This window comes from Delphinapterus leucas, chromosome 2, assembly GCF_059928025.1.
Source record: "Delphinapterus leucas isolate spDelLeu-1000000601 "Yukka" chromosome 2, BTC_Dleu_Yukka2, whole genome shotgun sequence".
NCBI lineage: Eukaryota > Metazoa > Chordata > Mammalia > Artiodactyla > Monodontidae > Delphinapterus > Delphinapterus leucas.
Window position 1 is genome coordinate 144888882 of NC_143130.1, and position 22584 is coordinate 144911465.

Here is a 22584-nt window from a genome sequence, read left to right on the forward strand (position 1 = left end):
CTCACCCCTCGCCCCCCGCGGGGCTTTGGAGCTAAGGTTGGGAGGGGATCCCCCTCTCCTCTGGGGCTGGGGCTGGCCTCTGGCTTCGGGTGGCCCAGCTCTCGCGCATAAACCTACTTCCACCCAGGGAAGGAAAGTCGTCCCTGACATGTTTGTCTCCAGGAGCTGCTTCCCATGGAGTAGTGGGGAGGCCTCACGGCTCTGGCCCCGGGAAGCCACTGGCGGCTCACGCTGCCTTATGACTTGGGGTCCGATCAGTAGCTTGGGCCAGCAGAACTTCCTGCAGATGCTCGGGGCGTAGGCACCCCTGATAGGGAGCGGGGACAACTGTGCCTAGCTGAGACTGAACCGCAGTGAAGAAACTGGCTCTGGACCCCACCCGGCCCGCGCCCAGATTCCTGCCCTGTTGTTTCCTGCTTACGGGGTCTTGGGCACCTGCGTAAACCACCCGCACAGCGCCCAGCCTCAGGTTCCTCATCCATAAATTGAAGATGCAGGGCCTCGCAGGGCCATGTACGGGTGCTTCACACTGGGAGGCACACTGGGCGAGGTGACCGTGTGAGGGAGCTCTCTGCCCTTCGGAGGGAGGTGTATTCATTTCCTAGGCCTGCCTAGCAGACAACCACAAATTGGGGCTTAAGGCCCATTAGTTTATCCTGTCCTAGTTTATGAGGCCAGAAGTCAAAAATCAAGATGCTGGCAGGGTTGGTTCCTTCCGGAAGCTCTGAGGGGGGGAGTGCGTGCCAGGGCTCTCCTAGCTCCCGGAGGTTGCTGGCAACCCTTGGTGTTCCTTGGCCTGCAGATGTATCACCCCAGTTTCCACCTCCGTCTTCACATGGCCTTCTCTGTGTCTCTCTGTGTCCTCTTATAAGGACACCAGTCACTGAATTTAGGGCCCACCCTAAATCCAGTATGGTATCATCTCAAGGTCCTTAATCGTTACATCTGCAAAGACCCTATTTCCAAATAAGGTCACATTCTGAGGTCCCAAGTGGATATTACATCACCCAGTACAGTAGGTGATGTCTGTGAAATTGTGTCATAGCTGTAACATGCAGTACAGAAATGAGGTGTGGCTGGGGGAGAAGAGGGAAGACGGGAAGGGACAGGATCATGCCTGGGGGGCTGGGCCCTGACGCCTCACTCCACGCAGGACTACCTCTTGAAGATCATTGACACGCCTGGGCTGCTGAACCCGGAGCAAGTCAGTGCCCTTTTTGGGAACATAGAAAGCATCTACGCACTGAACAGGTATGGAGCGGGCCTGACATGCACCATGTTCTGCCTGTGAGGCCCATCTCAGGGCCTAGGGAGGAGCCCCGGATGTCCCTGGTCTCGTGGGCTGTGACACGTGGGCCAGGGTCTGATCTCTGAGGGTGGGGAAGGGTGGTCCATCCCTGTACAGTGGTATAGTTAGCTCCCTGCAGGAGAGGGGGCCTGTGGGACCGTGTGCCCTGGGGCTGATGTGCTTATTTGAGGCTGTGTTCATGTTGGGTCCAGCCTGGGCCAGCACCCCTCAGGGGACTGCTGAACCCTTGCACGTGATGCGCTCTCCCCTGTCCGTTCGTGGCCCCTTTGTCCCTCTCATCTTGGTCGCCCAGTGCAGATCTCTTCGTTTCTCCTCCACCTTCCCACTGATTCCGTGGGAAGTCGGGGCTCCCTGGAGGTGATCTGACCCATTAGGGGAACACACAAGCCAGGCAAAGCGGGATGAGGGAGGCCGAGCGAGGCCTGGCGAGGGGCTGCTTCAGGGCAAAGGGGCTCCACGAAGATCACACATGAGTGGCTCCCGGGGCCCCCAGACTCTCCAGAGAGAGGGCACTGGTCCGGAGGAGCAGAGCTTGTGGGGACAGCATTGATAGGACAGGAGGAACCTTACCCCAGGCACATTAAGATGGGCAGAGGGACTTCCTGCTGGTCAAGCTGGGAGGGCAGACGGAGGCGAGACTTAGGCGGGGGGGTGGGGTGGGGGGGGTTGGGCAAAGAGGAGCACAGGAGGGGAAGGCAGGGGGAGCATTGGGGTTTCCTCTAGAGCCCCCATTTAAGAACAAGCAGTGCTGGGAGACTCACCCTGTCTCTCCCCTTTCCTGCATCCTTCTGAACTGGGGGCCTTGGTTTCTTTGCGAGTTCCCCCTCTCTCCTTCCCCCTTTAATGTCTGCTTTTGTGTGTTTGACCCCTGCCTGCAGAGGAGCTGTGTCCCCTCCCAAGGTGGGTACTGGTGTCCCTTCTCCCTCTCCTGCTTGTGGAACGCATGGCTCTTTTTTGTCCCCCACCTTTGCAGTGGTGCTGGATACTTTCTGTGTTGGCTGCCCCGGGCAGGGCTCGCTGACACCAGGGCTGGCGTGTGTGTGGGCACCAGGAGGGTGGGGAGGGAGTGTAGTGGTGACTGGAGGCTGCGAGCGGTCCGGTGTCTGATGACCATTCTGCCCTTACCCAGCCAGCTACTCAGAGACCTGGACAGCTGCAATAGTGACCCGGTGGCTGTGGCCAGCTGCTTTGTGGAAAGGGTAAGAAGGGCGGGGTCCTTGCCTCCATCCTGCCTTGCTGGGGGCCTCTCTCCAGGGGAAGTGCTGAGTGCCCGGCCTCAGACAGGAAGGCATTTGGGGTGGAGCCAGGGGCTGCTGGGTGGATGGCATGTCCGAGACAGATGGGTACAGAGGTGGATCTGCAGATGCTCGGGGAGGGTGTGCTCTGGGGGCCAGGGGCATGTGTTTGATACACCCAGGTTTATAGTCAAACGGGAGGCTCCCTGAAATTACTAATTTTGGTCTTTCTTTAGAGCCAAGAGTTTGATATCTACACCCAGTATTGCAACAACTACCCCAAGTGAGTAATTAGGGTGGAGAGGGGAAGCAGAGCCATTTGGCGAGTCCAGAGCACCCCACCTCCCCACGCAGGCCTTCCCCTGGTGACGGCCCCTTCCTCCACTCCCAGCTCAGTGGCCGCCCTCACTGAGTGCATGCAGGACAAGCAGCAGGCCAAGTTCTTTCGGGACCGGCAGGAGCTGCTGCAGCACTCACTGCCCTTGGGCTCCTACCTCCTAAAGCCAGTCCAGCGCATCCTCAAGTACCACCTGCTACTCCAGGTAACCCCAGGGTGCCCCCGAGTACACAGGGCCTGAGGGAGGGGCAGGGCCCTTGAGTCTGGGCTGCCTAAGCCCCTGTCTCCCGCACAGGAAATCGCCAAACATTTTGATGAAGAAGAGGACGGCTTTGAGGTGGTAGAGGATGCCATTGACACCATGACTTGCGTGGCCTGGTACATCAACGACATGAAGAGGAGACATGAGCACGCAGTCCGGCTCCAGGTGCTCTGGGGCCGGTAGCTAGAGGGACAGGCAGGGGTGGGGCGGGGTTTGGAAGAGGGAATGCGAGCTGAAGGGTGGTGTCGGGGAGGATGGGCTTCTCTGGGGGGAGCCCTTGGTGCAGCATGTCTCTGCAGAACCCAGGCGGTGGCTCCTGGGGCCCTGTGTGGTTCCCAGCAGGGTCTCGAGCACCCTGACCCTGGGGGTCGGGGATTCGCTGCTGCAGGAGATTCAGTCTCTGCTCATCAACTGGAAGGGGCCAGACCTGACCACCTACGGGGAGCTCGTCCTGGAGGGCACATTCCGCGTGCACCGTGTGCGCAACGAGAAGACCTTTTTCCTCTTTGACAAAGCACTGCTCATCACCAAGAAGCGGGGAGATCACTTTGTCTACAAGGGTCACATCCCGGTAACGAGGCCACCGCCATCTCCTCTGCCCCCTTCCCACCGTCCTGACGGCCGGGCTCCACTCCGTGTCGCCTTCACCGGGCCCCGGGTTGGTGTGGACGCAGCTCCACCCTTAAAGATTACTCTCCCTGCCTCCCCAGATGGTCTTGAGGGGCTGGGGCCCCAGGTCAGCTCCCCGCCTCGTGCTTGACTGCCCTCTCCCTCTGCCCCAGTGCTCCTCCCTGATGCTGATTGAGAGCACCAGAGAATCCCCGTGCTTCACCGTCACACACTACAAGCACAGCAAACAGCAGTACAACATCCAGGTGAGGGGCGGGCTGGGGCGCGGGCTGGGCACAGAACCCGCCCCCTCGCGCTGCGGCGCGAGCCTCAGAGCCTCCCTCTGGAAGGGAGAGGTCGTTGTGGGCACCTCTCAGGCTTGTGCTGAGGAGTCAAGGTAACCTCACAGAGCCCCCAGCACAGGCCCTCTTTGGCCTCTGCCCTCCTCGGCAGAAGCCCAGCGCACGCTGGATGGCTTCAGGCCTGTCATGATAACCCCCGCACCCTCTCCCTCGGGTCCTCCCAGGCCAAAACTGTGGAGGAGAAACGGAGCTGGACTCACCACATCAAGAGGCTCATCCTGGAGAACCACCATACCACCATCCCCCAGAAGGTGAGTTCCCAGGGCTCCTGATGGGGTACAGGGAGAGGGTCCCTCAGAACCAGCTCCGGGGTCCACTGGGGCCTCACCTTCTGGACGTTGGCCCCACTGGACAGTGGGGATCGGTTCCGCAGATGCCACGGTCCTCGGTGCAGCAAGAGTAAGTCTTTGGGCCGAGGGAGAAAACGGCACGTACCAAGGTAGCAACGAGGTGGGTTTCCTTTCCCTTCCAGGCCAAAGAAGCTATCTTGGAAATGGATTCCTATTGTAAGTGTACCCTTTCTGCCTGCCTTGTCCCTAATGGTGCACATCTCTAGGTCAGACCTGAGGAAGCTTTGCCTGATACTTACATTCCAGAGAGCAGGGAGGGTGGGGAGGCTCCTTCTGTCAGGACTGGGGGTCTACTGCAAGACTAGGGCTCAGTGCTGCTGGTGGCTGGGACTCTGTGCCTCGTGCTCCTGGATGGAAGAGGACGGAAGATGGAAGAGGGGGGAGCTCTGGAGTCTTGTGGCCCCTGGAGCTTGGCTGGGCAGCAGAGTTGTGGTCAGGAACGGGCAGAGTCCACGCCAAGGCTGATGGTATCCCAAAGGCCTGGTTGTCTCTCTTGGGTGCAGATCCCAATCGGTACCGCCACAGCCCAGAGCGCCTGAAGAAGGCCTCCCAGGATGAGGCGTCCACCCATGTGCACCAGGGGCGCCGGCAGTCTGGTAAGGCAGGGGCTGTGCGGGCAGAGGCTTCTTTCCAGGACGCTTGAGCATGCGGGGAACCTTCTGCAGCAGCATCTGGGGCTGGCTCTCACCCTCCGGAAATCCTGGGAAGGGCAGGAAGGAGGGTAAAGGGGTGTGTCTGTAGCATCCTGCCTTCCACCAGGCCCCTCTGGGCCCTTCCTGCCCACCCAGGGCTGGACAGCCCTCCTTTTCCAAGGCCCCCCTTCTTAGCTCCTCTGCGATCAAAACCTTAGAATACTGGGAGTCAGCCAGAGTAACGCTCAGACGTCATGGATGGTCCCCAGCCCAGTTCTGGAACAGAGCAGAGGCAGGATGTGGGGAAAATGAGTTAGATTTCAAGTGGCACCAAATCCAGACAGGAAATATTTACTTTGGGTCTCAGGGAAAAGTTCTGCTTTCCTGGGTTTTCTTTCATGACGGCTTGCTGCTGTGTACTTGGAGGTATTGGAGTGAATCGTCTGTTGAAAAGAGAAAACCTTGATTTTTATTCTCGGCTCTTGTAGTGGTGAATGTGTGTGTTTTCTGCCTCGGTTTTTACCCTCGCCTTCAGTCGAGGCCCAGGGATGGATTTGGCTTCGGCCAGGCACTTGTCAAACTTACGCATGAGGTGGGAGTTGGGGTGAGAACCATCTCAGAGACCCCTAGAGAGAAAGATTCAGGAGTGATGGGAGATATGTCCTGACTGGGATCCCCACAGTGAGTTGGGTTTGATTAGCATGACTCACGGGTCCTCTGAGCAGCTGTGTGGATTGATGTACGGGCTTTGGTCTTCTGGAGGGTGGAGCTGAGCGGTCTTTGGAATGCTTTTGTGTTTTTGTTTTGTTTGGTATTGCTGCTGATGGATCTCGAACCCTAGGGAAACTTGCCATGGTTGCAAAAGTTCTACGGTGCTGTGTGTTAAAAGCCCCAAATTGGCTTGCAGGATCTTAGTTCCCCGACCAGGGATCAAACCCAGGCCCTTGGCAGTGAAAGCACGGAGTCCTAACCCCTGGACTGCCAGGGAATTCCCCCCTTTCCTTTCTTCTCCTATAATTCTTCTGTCCAACATTCCCCCTTAACTTGCCATAGCTTTGAACTGGAAGCTTCTGACACGTGGAGGTAGTCAGTAAGTGACTGTGGTGATGGTGGTAATAGTAACACTACCTGTCATAACGTCAGCTTCCAAACTGCAGCAAGCAAGGCACTCAGGAAATGATCCGTTTCAGAGCTCAAGTTTCCACAAGGCTGAGATTTTAGCCTGTAAACGCTAAGAGTTGGGTTTTGTTTGTTTTCATGTTTTAGTTTTAATTGTTATGAAACAGACATCTTTCTAAAACATGCTTCATACGCTTGAGCCTTATAAAATAGAGGAGGCCCACACAGTCGAACTTTTCCCTTTCTGAGGTCGGTGTAGCAGCATCTTTGTGGCGTGTGAACAGCTCCATATTCTGGGGCCTTGGGGGGAGGCGGGGCTGTGGGTTGCCATAGAGACAGCTGGCATTGAGGTGTTGTGTCCATCTTTACACTGAAGAGTTCTCCTTATCAGTCTTGGCATGCTTTTCTTTAGTAGCCCTTCCTTCTTCCCTCTTCTGTTAGAAATTAATCTATTTAATGTGCGGGAAGCGTGTGTAAAAGCAGGCCAGTGAGTGGATGAGAGGTAGGATACAGGCCAGTGGAAGTGCTTTAGGGCCTGCTCTCAGCCATCTACTCTGACTGCCTCTGGACCTTTTCTGCTTCCTGCTTCCAGAGAGCTGGGATGGACAGATAAGTACACTGTGTGGATAAGTAAGGTGGCGTTGTCATCATTTGTCACTTATTAAATATTCTTTTATTTATTTATTTATTTATTGGCTGCGTTGGGTCTTTGTTGCTGCACACGGGCTTTCTCTAGTTGTGGCGAGCGGGGGCTACTCTTCGTTGTGGTGCGCGGGCTTTTCATGGCTTCTCGTTGCAGAGCACGGGCTCTAGGCACGTGGGCTCAGTAGCTGTGGTGCACGGGCTTAGTTGCTCCTTGGCATGTGAGGTCTTCCCGGACGAGGGCTCGAACCCGTGTCCCCTACATTGGCAGGCGGATTCTTAACCACTGTGCCACCAGGGAAGTCCGCTTATTAAATATTCTTGATTACAAGTTTTAAAATGAAAGAGAAGAGCATTTTGTATTTCTCACTCTAAAAACAATTGGATATCTACTTACCTCGGTGCAGATAGAGTGTAGGTATGTGTGTGCCCATGCACATTTAGAAAAAAGTTCTTCAGTCTGCTCTCCTGTCCAGGAACAGCTGAGAGACCTCAGTAGACTTTCCTTGTGGCTCCAAGTTTATAGTGGGCCTCCCACTGAATGCCAGTTCGACAAGGGCAATATGAGCTAAGGGCAAGGTTCTGTAGACAGGTTCCTTGAGACATGCCTCCCTATCTCAGGTCTGTCCCCAGAAAAGGTGGGTTGCGAGGTGCTGACACCATCAGCCTAATGGATGTGTTTTGTATTCTGTCCTCAGAGCCTGGTCAGCTCGTGTACAACCGGGCAACACTCCCCAGCAGGCAGCGAGGCTTCACGGTGCCAGGCCTTAAGGGCCATAGAAAGTCGGGTGCGACCTCTGCTTTCCAGCTGGGGTGCTGTGAAGGGGCTTGGCGTTGGGTGTAGCTAAGGCGCTGATGTGCTCCGTGCAGGGAAGGAAGGTGGGGCTTGTGGTGGAGCCAGGGCCCTCAAGAGAGGCTTGTCATCCTGAAGGGGGCAGCAGGGGGCTGTGGCCCTGGAGCTGAGGGCCCCGGGCTGTGTGCTAACGCAAGGATGGGGGGCGGGGCTGCTTCTTGGCTGTGGGTCACAGCAGAGTCCCCAGGCAGGTGGGGGCAGCGGCCTGGGCCCTGTCTCCCTGTGGGCTGGTCGCGAGGGCAGCCTCCTTCAGGCCCTCAGGCTGTGGGGGCCCCACTGGAGTGGACTTTGAGCTGATGATGGGGGTGTGGCGCTGCGAGCGAGCGTGGGACCAGGGCCAGGCCGGGCTGCTTCAGGCCTGCTCTGACTGCCCGTTCGCTTTCCTCATCAGAGCCATCCAGACATCTGCTCAGGCAACACAGCGAGAAAGGTGAGTGAGTGAGGGGTGGACAGGCACCACCTCCTTTAAGGTGCGCTCTAGGGCGGGGGTGGGAGGGTGAAGCTGGCGACCAGCAGGGTGTGGGCGTTGCGGACAGTTCAGAGGGGATTCTGCCTCGTTCTGCCCTGGAAGTGGGCCTCACCCCTTGCTGTCCGGGTTCCCCCTGCACACCTTGCACCCTGTCTCTCTGCCCTTGGGTGACAGCAGGAGCGAGTGACCGTGCCATTCTGCACCCCCGGCTCCCGGTCTGTCAGTCATTCCTTTGAAAGCCCGGGAGACCTGGTGAAGGTTCTGGGAGCAGAGCCCCTGACGCGCTCTCGCCCGGGGGCTCTGGGCCTCAGGCCTCTGTGAGGGGGCTCTTTCTCCGGGTTACTGATCTCCGCTCCCCCTCCCCCTCGCCGCTGTGCCGGGACCCGGTGGTGGCGGAGCAGCCAGAGCAGCAGGAATGAAGGTAAGGCCAGGGGCACACGGGACAGCCTTGGGGGACAGCCCAGGTCAGCCCCCATCATCTTCCTTCACTCAACAAACACCTGTCGAGCACCTACTGTGCGCCAGGCTCTGTCATGAGGGTCACGGAGATGAATAAGCCGTGGCCCTTGCCCAGGGGACCCTTCTGTACCCTTTTCCTGGAGTGGCACCCTGGTGGTGGCCGGCCCGGCCGGGATCCTCTCATTTTGCCCTCTCCCTGGGGCAGGCAGGCCTCTCTGGATCCTGAGTTCCTGAGCAGACCCCAGTCCCAGCTTCCCACCTCGAGAACCCCCTGCTTCACGTGGGAGCCTAGTGGAGACCAGGGGTGGGGGGGTCTAGATGTGGCTTTCTCTGTGAAGCCTCCCCAGCCCCAGCTGCTGCAGGAGGAGGGGGGCTGCCCTGAGGCCTGTCACGAGGGGGCCTTGTGCTCTGAACAGCATGCGGGCAGTGTTGGCATGCTCCTGGACTTTGAACAGCCCCCCTGTGCTCGGGGCCTGCAGTCGGAGGCTGAAGGGGCTGCCCGGGAAGAGGAGGAGGAAGAACAGGCCTTTCAGGTCTCCCTGGAGGACCTGGCAGGGCATGAAGGCCGCGAGCAGGGGGCTGGGCCAGAGCCCCCAGGCGAGGAGGAGGAGGAGGAGGAGAGCCTGGCAGTGGCGGAGCAGGTAGCCGACTTTGCCAGCTCCCTGCTGGCCGCCCTCCACTGCTGGCACTATCGGGCCAACGCTTTACTTTTCTCCCGGGGCGCTATGGTGAGGTGTCTCTTCGATCTCCCCCTCCTCCTTGCATGCCCCCTGGCACGCGCATGCCCGTCCAAGAGTCTCCTCCCCTGCCCTTCTCATCCCTCCGTCCTTGTTCCTTCCTTCCTGCCATCAGCACTTCTTAACACCTTGCTCACTGTCACGCCCTGGTGAGCCCCTGGCATTCGTTGTTCCAGCACTGGGTGCTAACCAGCATGCTACTCAATGGGCATGACTAATGGGGCGTGGTGGGGGGAGGGGGAGAGGCCAGCACACAGGGAGCCGCATGCCTGGCAGGGATTTCTTTTTTTTTTTTTTTTTTTTTTTGGCGGTACGAAGGCCTCTCACTGCTGTGGCCTCTCCCGTTGCGGAGCGCAGGCTCAGCGGCCATGGCTCACGGGCCCAGCCGCTCTGTGGCATGTGGGATCCTCCCGGACCGGGGCACGAACCCGTGTCCCCTGCATCGGCAGGCAGACTCCCAACCACTGCGCCACCAGGGAAGCCCCTGGCAGGGATTTCTGAGTCCCCAGACCTGGCAGTTCAGGCTGACTCTGGAATGGCTCAGGTCCAACACTGGATCTCAACGCAGCCCAGCCCCTTTGGGGCTCAGGAGATGCTGCCAGGGTTGGGATGCAGAAGGGACCAGCTCCCCGTTGTCCTGGGAGCTGACGACTACCCTCTGCTTGCTGCAGGGGAAGGGGCGCAGGGAGCCCGAAGACCCCAAGAGCTGCCGAAGGCCCAGCAGCCGATCTCCAACCACCGCTGAGAAGTGCCTGAGCTTTGAGTCTGTGTCTTCCCTGCCGGAGGTGAGGGGCCAGCAGGCGGAAGCGGGGTAGTGCAGAGGCGCCTGAGCCCAGATCTCCAGCTCTGCAGATGGGGCTTTCAGGCATGGGCTGTCCCGTTGGGCCCACGGGGACAGGGGATGCCACTCCCTAGGACTCTCGGGCCCTCAGGAAGCCTGTCTGGCCTGTGGGCATGCGGCTTGGTGACCGACAGCCTCTTACTCTGAATTAGAAAAGGTGCCTCTTCCTTTGGGCAGATGCAGTCTCTGGCCAAGGGGCACAGTTATTGGAAGTGACCAGATTATAGGTCCCCTTGGCCAGGGCTCCTTGCATAGAGCATAAAGTCCTGCCCTGCTAGTGTGCCAGACACTTAAATCATGCCTGTCCCACCTGGCAAAGGAGTAAGGTGTCAATATCTACTGGGCACTTCCTGCGTGCCTGATGTTTTGTTTCTTCCTTCTGTTTCCTGAGCCAGCTCTACCAGGGAGAACAAGACTCAGGTTAGGTTGACGTGCCTGGCATTGCGCAGCTACTAAGGGACAGAGCTCAGATTAGCCTTGGGTCTGTGACCCAGAAGCCTGCACTCTTTTTCCCGCCACCCCACGATATCTGGGGGTTATGTGGAATGGAGTCCTTTGCTCTCGCAGAGTTCCAAGGAAAAGTTCATGAGGCTTAGACCCTGGGGTGGGCCTCACAGCCAGGACATTGAGAAGCCTGGGTGACATTGGAAAAGAGTTCAGAATGGTGCTGTCCGGTGACAATAGAATGTGAGCCTCGTGTAATTTTATTTATTTATAAAATTTTTATTTATTTAAAAAATTTATTTATTTATTTTGGCTGCGTTGGGTCTTCGTTGCTGTGCGTGGGCTTTCTCTAGTTGTGGCGAGCAGGGGCTACTCTTCGTTGCGGTGCGTGGGCCTCTCATAGCGGTGGCTTCTCTTGTTGCAGAGCACGGGCTCTAGGTGCACGGACTTCAGGAGTTGTGGCTCCCGGGCTCTAGGTGCGCGGGCTTCAGTAGTTGTGGCTCCTGGGCTCTAGAGCGCAGGCTCAGTAGTTGTGGCCCACGGGCTTAGTTGCTCTGCAGCATGTGGGATCTTCCTGGACCAGGGCTGGAACCCATGTTCCCTGCATTGGCAGGCAGATTCCTAACCACTGCGCCACCAGGGAAGTCCCCTCATGTGTACTTTTAAATATTCTAATAGTCACATTAAAGAATTATTTAACCCAGTTTTTCCAAACTACTATCATGTCAACATGTAGTGTGTTAAAAAGCTGTTAATGAGGTATGCTGCACTCTTTTGGTATGAGGTTTTTGCAGCGTGGACTGGCTACATTTCAGATGCTCAGGAGTCACGTGTGGTTGGCAGCCATTGTGTTGGACATTACAGGCCTGGCTCCTGGGTCCCACTGTGCAGGTTCTAGACTAGAACGATTGGAATCGGGTCTGATTCCTCAGGCTATAGAGTGTTATCCTGTGTTCTCCCTAAAGATTCCTCTGGAAAGCTGCCTGTACTGGCTGGTTTTATGATTCAAATGACCTTCAAGGTGGTCAAGAGAGAGCTGCCAACTTTGCTTCCTTCCTTGCCATCCGCTGCGCACATGCAGAGTCCTGCACAGGGGCGGAGGCTGGCTGGCAGGAGCCACATCCCCGCCTTTACCCTCTGACAGGATTCCAGCACGTGGTCCTACTGCCCTCTGGATCCTGATCCACACGGGAGACCCTGGCCCCTCAGGGAAGTTGTTTAGGCCCGGGTTTCAACCCAGAACAACCCCCATGTGGGGAACTACTGGGGCTTGAGGGAGCCGCCTCCCCTCAGGCAGGGGAGTCCTGGTGCCGTGGCTCTGACCCCATGCTGCATGTTCCCACCTTGTCCGTGTACTTTCCAGGCAGGCTGCCACTGAGAGGTGCCACCACTTTACCCCATCTGTATTCCTAGAATTTTTCTTGGGTTTGAGAATGTGGGCCCAGCACCCCAGTTGCAGGGTGACTAAGGGACATCCTCTCCCTAAGGACCTGCTGCCCACTCCTGAGTCATGCTCATTCTGATTGCCTGCAGTCCTAAACCGCAGCCCCTCTCACTAGGCTTTGAGCAGGCTGTGCTGTCCCCACATCCCCCCGGGTCACATGAGGGAGGTTTTTGGCTCATATGAGCTCTTTATGCTCTCCCAGGTTGAGCCAGACCCTGAGTCTGGGACAGAGCAGGAGGTGTCTGCTGCCATGGAAGGTCCCAGGACCGAGGAGATGCCCTCAGACACAGAGGCTCCAGAAGTCCTAGAAATACAGCTTGACACCCACCAGCTGCTGCTGGGACTGGACCCCCCGGGTGACATGGTGGACTTCATGGTGGCCGAGAGCACCGAGGACCCTAAGGTCCTGAGCAGTGAGGACGAGGAGGAGGAGGTGGGGGCCGCCCACGAGCCCGAGAGCCTCCTGCCTCCCTCTGTGCTGGACCAGGCCAGCGTCATTGCCGAGCGGTTCGTCAGCAGCTTCTCTCGGCGGAGCAGCCTGGCGCTGGAGGACGGCAAGTCCAGCGGCTTCGGGACCCCGAGGCTGACCAGCCGGAGCAGCAGTGTGGTCAGCCTAGAGGACAGTGAGAAGGGCCTGGCCCGACGTGGGAGCACCACAGACCCCCTGGGCTCTCAGCTCCCTCCAGAAGCGGACATCAGTATGGGGGTGGCCGCAGAGAGCGACCCTTCTGTCAACGGGACAGAGACCCAGAGCCCAGGCTGCCCAGCGGAGCCAGACAGGCCTTCCTGCACGAAGGAATCGAAGCTTTCTTCCCGAGACCGGCTGTTGTTGGACAAAATCAAGAGCTACTATGAAAGTGCAGAGCACCACGATGCAGGCTTCAGTGTCCGGCGCCGGGAGAGCCTCTCCTTCATCCCCAAAGGATTGGTGAGAAACTCAGTCTCCAGAATCAACAGCCTTCCCAGGCCAGACTCGGAGCCAGTGGCTGCGCTGGGGCATAAGAGACAGGTGGGTTCGCGGGCAGCCTCGTGGGCCCTCTTCGACTACCCAGGACCAGGCCAGGCTCGTGCTGGGGACCCAGCTCCCATCACAGATGCTGAGTTCCGCCCGTCTTCGGAAATTGTGAAGATCTGGGAGGAAGTGGAGTCTCCTGAGGGCAGCCCTGGGAAGGGACCAGGCCAAGGCCAGGCCAATAGCTTTGACCTGCACGAGCCCCTCTTCATCCTGGAGGACCGTGAGCTGGGGGCCATCACTGAGGAGTCGGCTGCTGCCTCGCCGGAGCGTGCCTCCCCCACTGAGCCCCCCAGCCCGGCCCACCTGGCCCGGGAGCTGAAGGAGCTGGTGAAGGAGCTGAGCAGCGGCACCCAGGGGGAGCTGGTGACCCCGCTACACCCCCGCATCCTGCAGCTCTCCCACGTGATGGACAGCCACGTGAGCGAGCGAGTCAAGAGCAAGGTCTACCAGCTGGCTCGCCAGTACAGCCTCCGGATCAAGAGCAAGTCGGTGACGGCCAGGCCACCGCAGCCGTGGGAAAAGGTGGCTGCTACCACCCCCCACCTGCAGCCGGAGGCTGGAGCACCATCTGCTGGCAGAGGTATGAAGGGGGTGGGGCAGAGGGCCCTGCCTGCAAGCCTGGGATGGAAGCACCTTTTAGGAGCCAGCTGGATTCTGGGAAAGTGACCCCCTAAAGGACCTCTACCAAAAAGAGGGCTGGGGCGAGTCCTGGAGCGGGTCTAACACTCAAGGCCAAGCTCCTTCTGTGGAGCAGAGGGCCTGTGGCCACGGGCCTCTGTTTTCCAGGAGAGCAGAAGCTCTCGTCTCTTCCTTTGACCCCTGACCCCACCCCACCCCCTTTTCTTCATTCTTCCCATTTCCCTTCGGTAAGGGCGCCGTGGATGGTCAGTGAGGTTTCTCTCCCATCACACGCAAACCCCCAGCAACCAGCCTCGCCTGGAAGGGGAGTTGAGGTCAGTCCAGAGCCCTCATGTCCTCTTGCTCCCTCCTGCACAGGGGTTCAGGCGGCTCGCTGTCTCCTCACAGGTAAGAGGAAACCAGTGCTGTCTCTCTTCAACCACGAGCAGCCCACGGCCCAGGAACACAGCCCGCCCAAGTCCGGCTCTGCCAGGGAGGTATCGCCGCGGCGTTCCTCCTTCAGCCCCTCGGCCACCAGCCCGAGGACCACCTCGCCTGGGGCCTGGCACATCCCCCGAAGCCCCCTCAGCCCCTTGGACACCGAGACTTTCAACTGGCCCGACGTCCGAGAGCTCTGCTCCAAATACGCCTCCCAGGACGAGGCGCTCCAGGCCAAGGGCAGCCGGCCGCGCAACCTGCCCGTCAACCGGAGCCACTCGCTGCCGGAGAACATGATGCAGCCGCAGCCGCCCCTGTCGGGGAAGGTGGGCCGCTGCTGCAGCCTGAACGCCAGGAGGGCTCCGGCAGGCCCAGGGGTCGTCCAGCCTCAGCCTCTGGCGGGGTCATCCCCAAGCGCGCTGGGTGGAGGGGAGGCCCTGTATGTCACCGCAGACCTCACACTGGAGGACAGCCGGCGGATGGTCATCATGGAGAAGGGGCCCCTGTCCGACCCCAACGCGGGACTGGAGGCAGCCAGCGGGCGGGGACCGAGCTCACCAGCAGCCCAGGCGGGGCAGGGCCCGGAGTTCCAGGAGTGTGCAGAGTATCGGCCTAAAGAAGAGGGTCCCAGGGACCTGGCAGACCCAAGCCAGCAGGGCAGAGTGAGGAGCCTGCGGGAGAAATTCCAGGCCTTGAACTCCACAGGTTGACACTGAGTCCTGGGGGAGGGAGCAGCTGTGCCAAGGGACGGGGAGGAACGGTGGCATCCTCGATCACAGCCTGGGCTCACCGTGCTCACCCGGGGCCCTCAGAAAGGCTGCCCCTGGGAGAGCGCCCTGGGGCACCGGGCAAGGGCCTTCACCTGCCGCGGGCGCGCCAGTGACTTGCGAGCCCCTTTGCCCTCCGAGGCCAGTGTGGCCACTTCCCTTGTATATAGTTCTTCTCTAGTAAGAGGCCAGATAGTTAAGCTCATTTCTTCCCAGGGAGAGCGAGCCCTGCTCAGGCCTCCAGTGTTGCCTGGCCGCTGCCAGACTGAGGGCCCACCCAGGGGACACACAGGAGTGTGGCCTGGGGAGGCTTTGTTCTTTAACTGTGCCTTTTCTTAGGAGCCGGGCAGGAACGAGGCCCATAATTTATTGCTTTCTACCCTGTGGTATGTTGGTGTGCTCGCGCGCGTGTGTGTGTGTGAGTGTGTGTTCTGTTGTTGATTTCCCTCCTGGGAAGAATGTCGTGGACTCTGTTCAGGTACTTCTGTGGGTTGCCCTGCTGGCCCCGTGGTTGTCACTAATGTACACACATTTTGTTATTTGCCAACGGTGTAATAACCACTGCTGACCAGCCAACCTGTTGAGTGGTCTCCTTACTGGTGTCTGGCCGGGCTGGGGAGAGGCGCTCGTGCCCAGGCCTGTCTCAGGGGAAGCGGGACGTGGGCGTGTTGCTTTCACAGGTGCTCACCAAGCACAAGGCCCCAGGTGCTGGCAGGAGAGGCTGGGGCAGCAGGATGTGTGGGAGGGGACTTGTTCTGCTGCTTCTGTTCCCACGGGCTTCTGTCTACCCACAGCCTGGCGTCCTGTCTGGGGTAAGGTCAGGGGGCACTGTGCCAGCCTTTAGCTCTTTTCCCCAGGTGCCAAAGTTGGACTGAAAGGGGTGGGGTGGGGGTGGAACATTTTTCTAACAGGCAGGTATTTCCACATCTGGTGCCTTTTATTCTTCTCTCCCTTGCTAGTTCCCAGGAGACATCCTAGGGGGCAAGGATTCTCAACTTGGAGCCTAGAAATATCTGAAGTGTCTGGCAGTATTGGGTGAGGGGTACAGATGCATTTTTTCTGGGATGGAGCCTCATTCTTCATCTTACTCTCAAAAGTGTCTTTGATTCAAAAGGCGTAGGTATGCCCCCTACTTCTGACTGGGTTTTCTGCCTTTTTTTTCCTTGGTGGACCAGCCTTGTTTCGCCCTGTTTCTTCTGGCTGGGGCCTGGGAGGAGTGGGGCTGCAGGGCCAGGTGGTAGAGCTGTCCTGCAGGTCTTCTGACCTGGGAGGACGGACTCAGCCTGAAGATGGGTCTGCTGAGTCTAATGAGGCCAAGGGAGTATCAGAGGCAAGTGGAGGCCTTTCCTGAGCAGAAGCAGAGCAGGGCTGGCCCATGTTCTGCCAGCTGGTCAGAATGGTCTGTGGGCACTTGCACAGTCGCTGAGAGAGCTGGCTTCTACTAGACAAGTCTCTGATGGTGATGCGTAGCCACACACTAGAGTGAGAATCAGGAGATCCAGCCCTGCGTTTAACTAGCCGGGTCACCTAAACTCATGCTTTTTCCTCCTCTGTAAATTAAACAAGATGGATGAGTTGTTGCTTCTCAAATCCTCTGACTCACACTCTTCAGGAGGTGAGGCCTGGGGAGTAGTAGTCAGCACCTTCCCCAGGTGATCCTTACACAGCCCTCTAGGTTATACCTGGGAACCCTGGACCAGCTCAGTGGTTCTTACTGGCTGCCCACTGGAATCATCAGGGGAGGGAACTTTTTGAAAAATGCTGATGTCTAGGTTTCACCCACCCAGACCAATTGAAACTGCGCCTCCGGAGATGAACCCCAGGTGTGTGGATTCTGATTTTCAGATCTCTGTCCTGAGCTCCATGGGGAAAGGCCTGCAGCAGGCCCTCAAGATGGTTGAATGCATGAATAAGCGAGCTTTTCTCAGGGTCTCAAGTGAAGCACAGAACGTAGGTGCCAGCAGAGTTGTTCCCATAAGACTCCAAGGACGGGCCAGGGTCTGGCTGTGCCTCTTGTCTCCACGGCGGTGCTGTGTTCACAGATTCTGCCTTGCTCAATCCACTAGCCCCCTTTGGTCCAGTTCAAAGGGAAATAGGTGAGTCAAATAAGAAACGGAAATATGGAGCATTATTGATTTATTAGAAAAACTAGTAAATGGGTTTTCTCTGGTTGGTGGAAGCACATTTGAGCAGGTGGAGAACAAGGCCCAGCCGGCCTCAGGGCCAGCCCCAGATTGCGTGGTCTGTGCCCAGCAGGGTGGCAGTCCTCTGCAGCCACCTCCTCCCTTGCATCCTCCCTGAGCTTACTTGTCCAAGGGACCGAGCCATGGGGTCCTCTGGATCTCTGCCCCCTCCTATTGAAGGGAGGAGGGTGATCCAGGGCCAGCCTTGGGGACTCTCTTTGCTCTCTGATAGGCAGGAAGAAGGAGTGGGGTGGCGGGGAAGCCGAGCCCTCCCCCCCCCCGACGCCCCCACCCCAGACCTCCTGTTATGGGTGCTAGTGGAGGGGAGGAAGCTCGAGGACCCTCCTTACCTCCCTCAGCCACAGTCAGTTGAGACCAGGGGACAAAGGGGAAGGAGAGAGGGAAGGAGGACCACCTGACTATGCCCAGAAGGAGCTTCCTCTAAACTGCCCTGGGGAGGAATCCTGGTTTGCTGGTGTAGACTGGAGCTGTTTGGGGATACTGTTAAAGAAAAGAACTACAGGGCTCCCCTGGTGGCGCAGTGGTTGACAGTCCGCCTGCCGATGCAGGGGACACGGGTTCGTGCCCCGGTCCGGGAAGATCCCACCCACATGCCGCTGAGCGGCTGGGCCCGTGAGCTATGGCCCCTGAGCCTGCGCGTCCGGAGCCTGTGCTCCGCAGCGGGAGAGGCCACAACGGTGAGAGGCCCGCGTACCGCAAAAAAAAAAAAAAAAAAAGAACTACAAAATAGAAAATGTAAGGAGGGAAAAAAGAAACCTTGCCAGGGCACCAGGAGCTTAGCCCCCATGTGGCACAGAGTCCCAGAGCTGGGCCCCTGCAGCCTCAGTCCGGTGAGTTGCATGTCTCGGGGCCTGTGTGATGTGGGGGAGGGATGCGTGGGGAGCTGGCAGTAGATGGTGGGTCACGTGCAGCCGGCTGCTGCCCTTGCCTAGTCTGGGGGCCCAGGGGCGGTGAAATCCTAGCTTTTCCTGGAGGCCCTTTCATTCTTGGGACTGTCCAGTTGCTTGCTGAAATTCTTCACTTCAGGTGCTGCTTTGGCACACGTGGAGGGGAGAGGGTGGCCCCTAGTCTCTTGGCGCTCTGAAGACTGGCCCATGGGAACAGTTGAGGGAGACTCTTGCCGCTATCTGCCCTGGAGCAGGACATGCCCTCAGATGCACCAGAGGCCTTCTTTATTGCCAGGTGAGTGTCATCACCTCATTGCCTCCTGCCTTGGTTTCCCTAGGTATCGAAGGAGGCTGGTGGGTGGTATAGATTAGGTCCCCTGTGGATGCACAGAGAGCCATAGGGTTAGGCGCATAGAGGCCAAATGAAGACCCTGGCTCCAGAGGTGGGACCACCTGTCAGGCTCCAGCAGAGAACGTCCCTCCTGTGGTTCTCGTCTGCTGAAATCGCCTTCCCTTGACATGGTGGTATTGATCTCGAGCACTAAGGGCTCCTGGGAAGGCCTAGTGACTCTGGATGCCTATGCCTGTGATTTCTGCCTGAGCTTCACCCGCTTCCGGGGGATCATCTCAGTGTGTCTAAGGCTCCTTCCCATGGGGAAGGTGATGGAAACAGTAACTGCTGGCCCCAGGGACCTTTCTGGTCTACCCAGGGGAAATGCCTGCTGCCTGCAACTTAACCCCTCCTTTGGACCTAACCCCAGTTAAGATGCTGGGCTGGAGCTGTATTGCTTTCAGAGAGTGGCGGAGAAAAATCCCTGTGGAACTAGTGGTCTCTTCCATCTGGAAGTCTGACCTCAGCAGCACAGGGAAAGCTATCCCTGGGGATAGAGGTTGCAGGGCCCCTTTTGGCTGTGCTTGGGATTGTGGGGTAGATACCCATGTGGCCCCCTGACTCAAGGCCAGGACCTTCCAGAGGAGCTAAGCAAGGGTGCCCGCCACACCTTAATGGCTTTGGCCCCAGCATTTGTCCAGCCGTCTGGGTTTGTTACGTGGGTCGTAATAAATACCCAGGTGTGGCCACATTTGCCGCCCCAGGGTGACGGGTCATGAAATTTGCTGTCGGTCCAGCCAGCACCGTCAGGTGGTACCAGCTGCAGACAGAACACATGGGATATTGGGCTTTGGGATACTCTACTCCAGGCATTGCCGTGTCCATCTTGTACCTGGGGACCTGTGCTGTCTCCCTGCAGGGCCCTGGGTCCGAGTGGGATGTTGCTGGTTTGGCAGCTGCTGGGAGTGCAGGAGGACCCCAGGGTGGAGAGGCAGCGCCTTAGGCAGTGTGGAGACCTATCTACCTCCTTCTGGGCTGAGCCCTAAACTGCAACTGTAGTTTTAAAAGAGGGCTGGCTTGAGAGCTTCCTGGTCCTCCCTGCCACCATCGGGGGTGGCAGCAAGGGCTGCTGGAGGCCGCGGGAGCCCCTTTGCACTTAGGACCCATCGATCTTGCAGGGTGCCCCCCACTTTCGGTGGGAGGAGGAGCGAGGAGGGGATGCGGTGGCCCCTGAGGTGAGAGTCCCCGCTCGGAGGAAGCCCAGCGGGGAGGAGGCCGTCGTGTCCCGTCAGTCCCCAGTAGCCCCTGGCCCAGAGCTACCTGAAGCCTCCTTCCTCACGCCCCTACGGGGCAGGTCAGGCATTTCCGGTGTCCTCTTCCCTTTCCCCTTCCCTTTCCCTGGCTGCGACTTAGCAGGAGGTGACCCCAAGCAAGACTTGCTTTGGGAGTGGGCAGCGTCTGAGGAACCCCATCAGCCTTCTTCTCCAGCTTATGTTTGGGGGGGGGACGGGCTGGCACCCCTCAGCCCGGGAGGGGGGCGGGGAGAGGAGGGCGTGGGCCTCGAAAACCATCTCCTGACCCCAGCCCCGGAGGCCCCGAGGGCCGGCGGAGCTGGGAGCTCCGTCCCTGGAGCCCGCGCTCGCCGTGTGCGGGGCGCCGGGGCTGCGGGCAGAGGGCGCGGAGGCAGGCGTGGGCCGGGCCGGGCCGGGCGGTGGCGCGAAGGCAGCTATTGCAGTGCAGCGGGGCCCGGGGCCTGGGGCCCGGCCGGCGACTCAGGGCAGGCAGGCGGCAGGCAGCGGCGGCCAGGCCGTGGGCAGCAGGAAGACCCGTCTGAGGAGGGAAGCGCTCGTCCCCGCTCGTCGCTGGGCCCGACGCACTGGCTTCACCCGCGGGGTGCCCGAGAGGCTACTTCTTTTTGGGGAAGAAGCTGAATCTCTTCTCCTTGTCTTTCTTGCCGAGGCTGGCGTCGGGGCCGGTGATGGAGGGTAGGGGCAGGCTCTGTGCCTTGACACGGATGCTCTGGGACTCGTTGATGGCGGTGCTCACGCCCTGCAGCCAGGACAACATCTCCTCCTACAGGGCAGGAGGGTCAGGGCCCCGCAAAGGACGGGGTGCCTCTAGGACAACCCCTCCTGAGTGAGCCTTGAGGTTAAGTGGCATGCGTCCCTTCCACCTGCCCCTTTGTTGGTGGGGGTCTGGGCGAGGCAACCCTGCACTTACCTCATCCTTGCCGTGGAAAAGCCACTCGCTGCCATTGCTCAGCCTAGGGGGACAGAGGGTTTCCTGCGTGGCCACCTCTGTATCTGATCCCCCAGCCCCCTGAGCTTTCCCGTGACAGCAAAAATCAGGACCACCAGCCTCTCTGACTTGAAAAATCCCTGAAGGGCAGCTCAGGTCTGAAGCTGGTCCCAAAGAGTGGGCCCCTGTCCAGCCACTTATGCCAAACCAGGGAAGGGGTAGTGGACAGGCGGGGCCTCACCTCAGCTTGAAGACGTGCTTCTTCTTCTTGTAGCTGGCAGCAATCTCACAGATGGCATGTCTCAGGGCCAGGGGCTCCTCCCCATGGTAGGGCACCCCCAGGGCCAGGTTCTTGGCATCCTTGTAGAAAGTCAGCTCGCTATTCCTGAGCACACAGTACAGGTTGTTCCAGGACCTGTGAGGGTACAGAGAGGCAGGTCACCTACAGTCCTGATACAGCATCTCTATAATCAGTTCCCATAGCTTTACCATTTTTCTGAATTATACCAGTTTTACCCTGATCAATAGTAATACATTTTACTGTTTAAAAAATTGCAAATAAAAATTATCTGCAGGTAATTCCACTACCAGAAGTTAACGATTGTTAACATTTGATGTATTTCCTTCTAGTCTTTTCTCTGTCCACATATATAGCTAAAATTGGACAATACTGTATATTCAATTTTATGTCCTGCTTTTAAGTTTAACACTATATCATGAGTATTTCCCCATCCTCAAATACTTGAATTCTCAAATATTTCTTGAAAATAATTTTGAATAGTTATATGGTATCCTATCACATATATAAATAATCTCTTTATTGATGGACCTTTTAATACTGGAAATTTTATCCACGATTTAAATAGCAGTATGATAAACATCCTTGCCTGTAACTCTGATCTTACCTTGAGATATATTTCTAGAAGTAGAATGATTGAGTCTAAGACCAATAGTATAAACAACTTTTCAAAGCATTTCCATAGCCACCAGCATATTTGAGTCTCACTACAGAACTGTAACGTGAACAGAGCAGGGTTTTGTTTTGCTGGTAGTGATATTTTGTTTTGTTGATGATAATGCCTGGTATCCTGTACTAGCACTTTTTAAAGAAATGTATTGGTGTAAATCAAGGCTCATCTCAGCTGAAATGTTTGGTGAGAACAGCAGGCTTATGGGCTCATGTGTGGGCTCACCTGAGCTCCTTCCCTGACAAATGGGGAACATGTTGCCGTTTCACAGTAATGAGTACTGAGAAACATTAAGCTTTTCTTCCTCCTCTTCCTCCTTTCCTCCTCCCTCCCTTTTGAAGGCAGAAAAGTGGAGAACTAGCAGGGCACGTAGGGAGGAAGGACTGGAAGGTCAAAGAGAGAACCTGACCTGTACAAAGCTGGCTGCAGAGCCATTCCACAAAGCCCAGATTTCTGACACCAGCTCAGGGATCTTTCCTTTGGCCCTCACCACCTTCTCGGAGCTTGTAGCCCAAGTAAGGCAGTTGCAAAGGAGGAGCTGGTCTTGGAGTAAATGGACAAATGATTTAACCTCTCTGAGACTGTTTCTCCATCTGGAGAATGGAAACCACAATATCATAGGAGGTTTGAGAAGCTATTATCAGTCCTAACATAATGCCTGGCACACAGTAGGTACTTTATAAATGCTAGTTTCCCTTTCCCTGCAGGCTTTCCATATAAGCAATAAACCTCTTCAGGTTGGCTGGGCCCCCCAGTTGATTTTTGGAATTTGAATTAACTTTGGCACGTCCCCCAGGCTAGGCTTTCTCTGTATGCTGCCAGTGGGCCCTGGGAATGTGGCTGGCTTTAACCTCTTGATGCTGCCTTGTTTCTCTGGGACCCTGGACTGCTACCTGAAGGCAGGAGCCTCCAGAGACTTTGGGTCTAGGCATCCCTGGGTAGACCACACCCAAGGACATGACTGCCTCAGGGTCAGGAAACGACACAGCCTCTGAATGAATTCCTCAGAGTCAT

At 57.6% G+C, this 22584-nt stretch overlaps 2 protein-coding genes across 18 annotated transcripts in view; one reads left to right on the forward strand and one right to left on the reverse strand.

Moving 5' to 3' along the window:
• PLEKHG3 (pleckstrin homology and RhoGEF domain containing G3) overlaps positions 1–17865 on the forward strand; it is a 44753-nt gene extending 26888 nt beyond the window's left edge. For 9 of the 17 annotated variants that reach the window (XM_089907832.1, XM_089907834.1, XM_089907833.1 and 6 more), the window contains exons 3-19: positions 1154–1251; positions 2439–2508; positions 2781–2827; positions 2936–3086; positions 3177–3308; positions 3532–3714; positions 3854–4018; positions 4279–4365; positions 4587–4620; positions 4968–5060; positions 7556–7645; positions 8102–8140; positions 8581–8600; positions 9055–9279; positions 10047–10160; positions 12307–13699; positions 14116–17865. In XM_089907832.1, the coding sequence (XP_089763958.1) occupies positions 1154–1251; positions 2439–2508; positions 2781–2827; positions 2936–3086; positions 3177–3308; positions 3532–3714; positions 3854–4018; positions 4279–4365; positions 4587–4620; positions 4968–5060; positions 7556–7645; positions 8102–8140; positions 8581–8600; positions 9055–9279; positions 10047–10160; positions 12307–13699; positions 14116–14885 (3711 nt within the window). In that variant the 3' untranslated portion in view covers positions 14886–17865. Of the gene's footprint in view, positions 1–1153; positions 1252–2438; positions 2509–2780; positions 2828–2935; positions 3087–3176; positions 3309–3531; positions 3715–3853; positions 4019–4278; positions 4366–4586; positions 4621–4967; positions 5061–7555; positions 7646–8101; positions 8141–8580; positions 8601–9054; positions 9280–10046; positions 10161–12306; positions 13700–13990 lie in introns of all 17 variants that reach the window. The other 8 variants (XM_089907836.1, XM_089907824.1, XM_089907825.1 and 5 more) reach the window with 8 other exon arrangements.
• A 2283-nt stretch (positions 17866–20148) lies between these two features.
• Positions 20149–22584, reverse strand: part of SPTB (spectrin beta, erythrocytic) — a 121595-nt gene continuing 119159 nt past the window's right edge. Inside the window, exons 34-36 of the mRNA XM_089907839.1 lie at positions 20844–21017; positions 20585–20627; positions 20149–20437 (exon numbers count right to left, since the gene is read on the reverse strand). Of these exons, the coding sequence (XP_089763965.1) occupies positions 20270–20437; positions 20585–20627; positions 20844–21017 (385 nt within the window). The 3' untranslated portion in view covers positions 20149–20269. The remainder of the gene's footprint in view (positions 20438–20584; positions 20628–20843; positions 21018–22584) is intronic.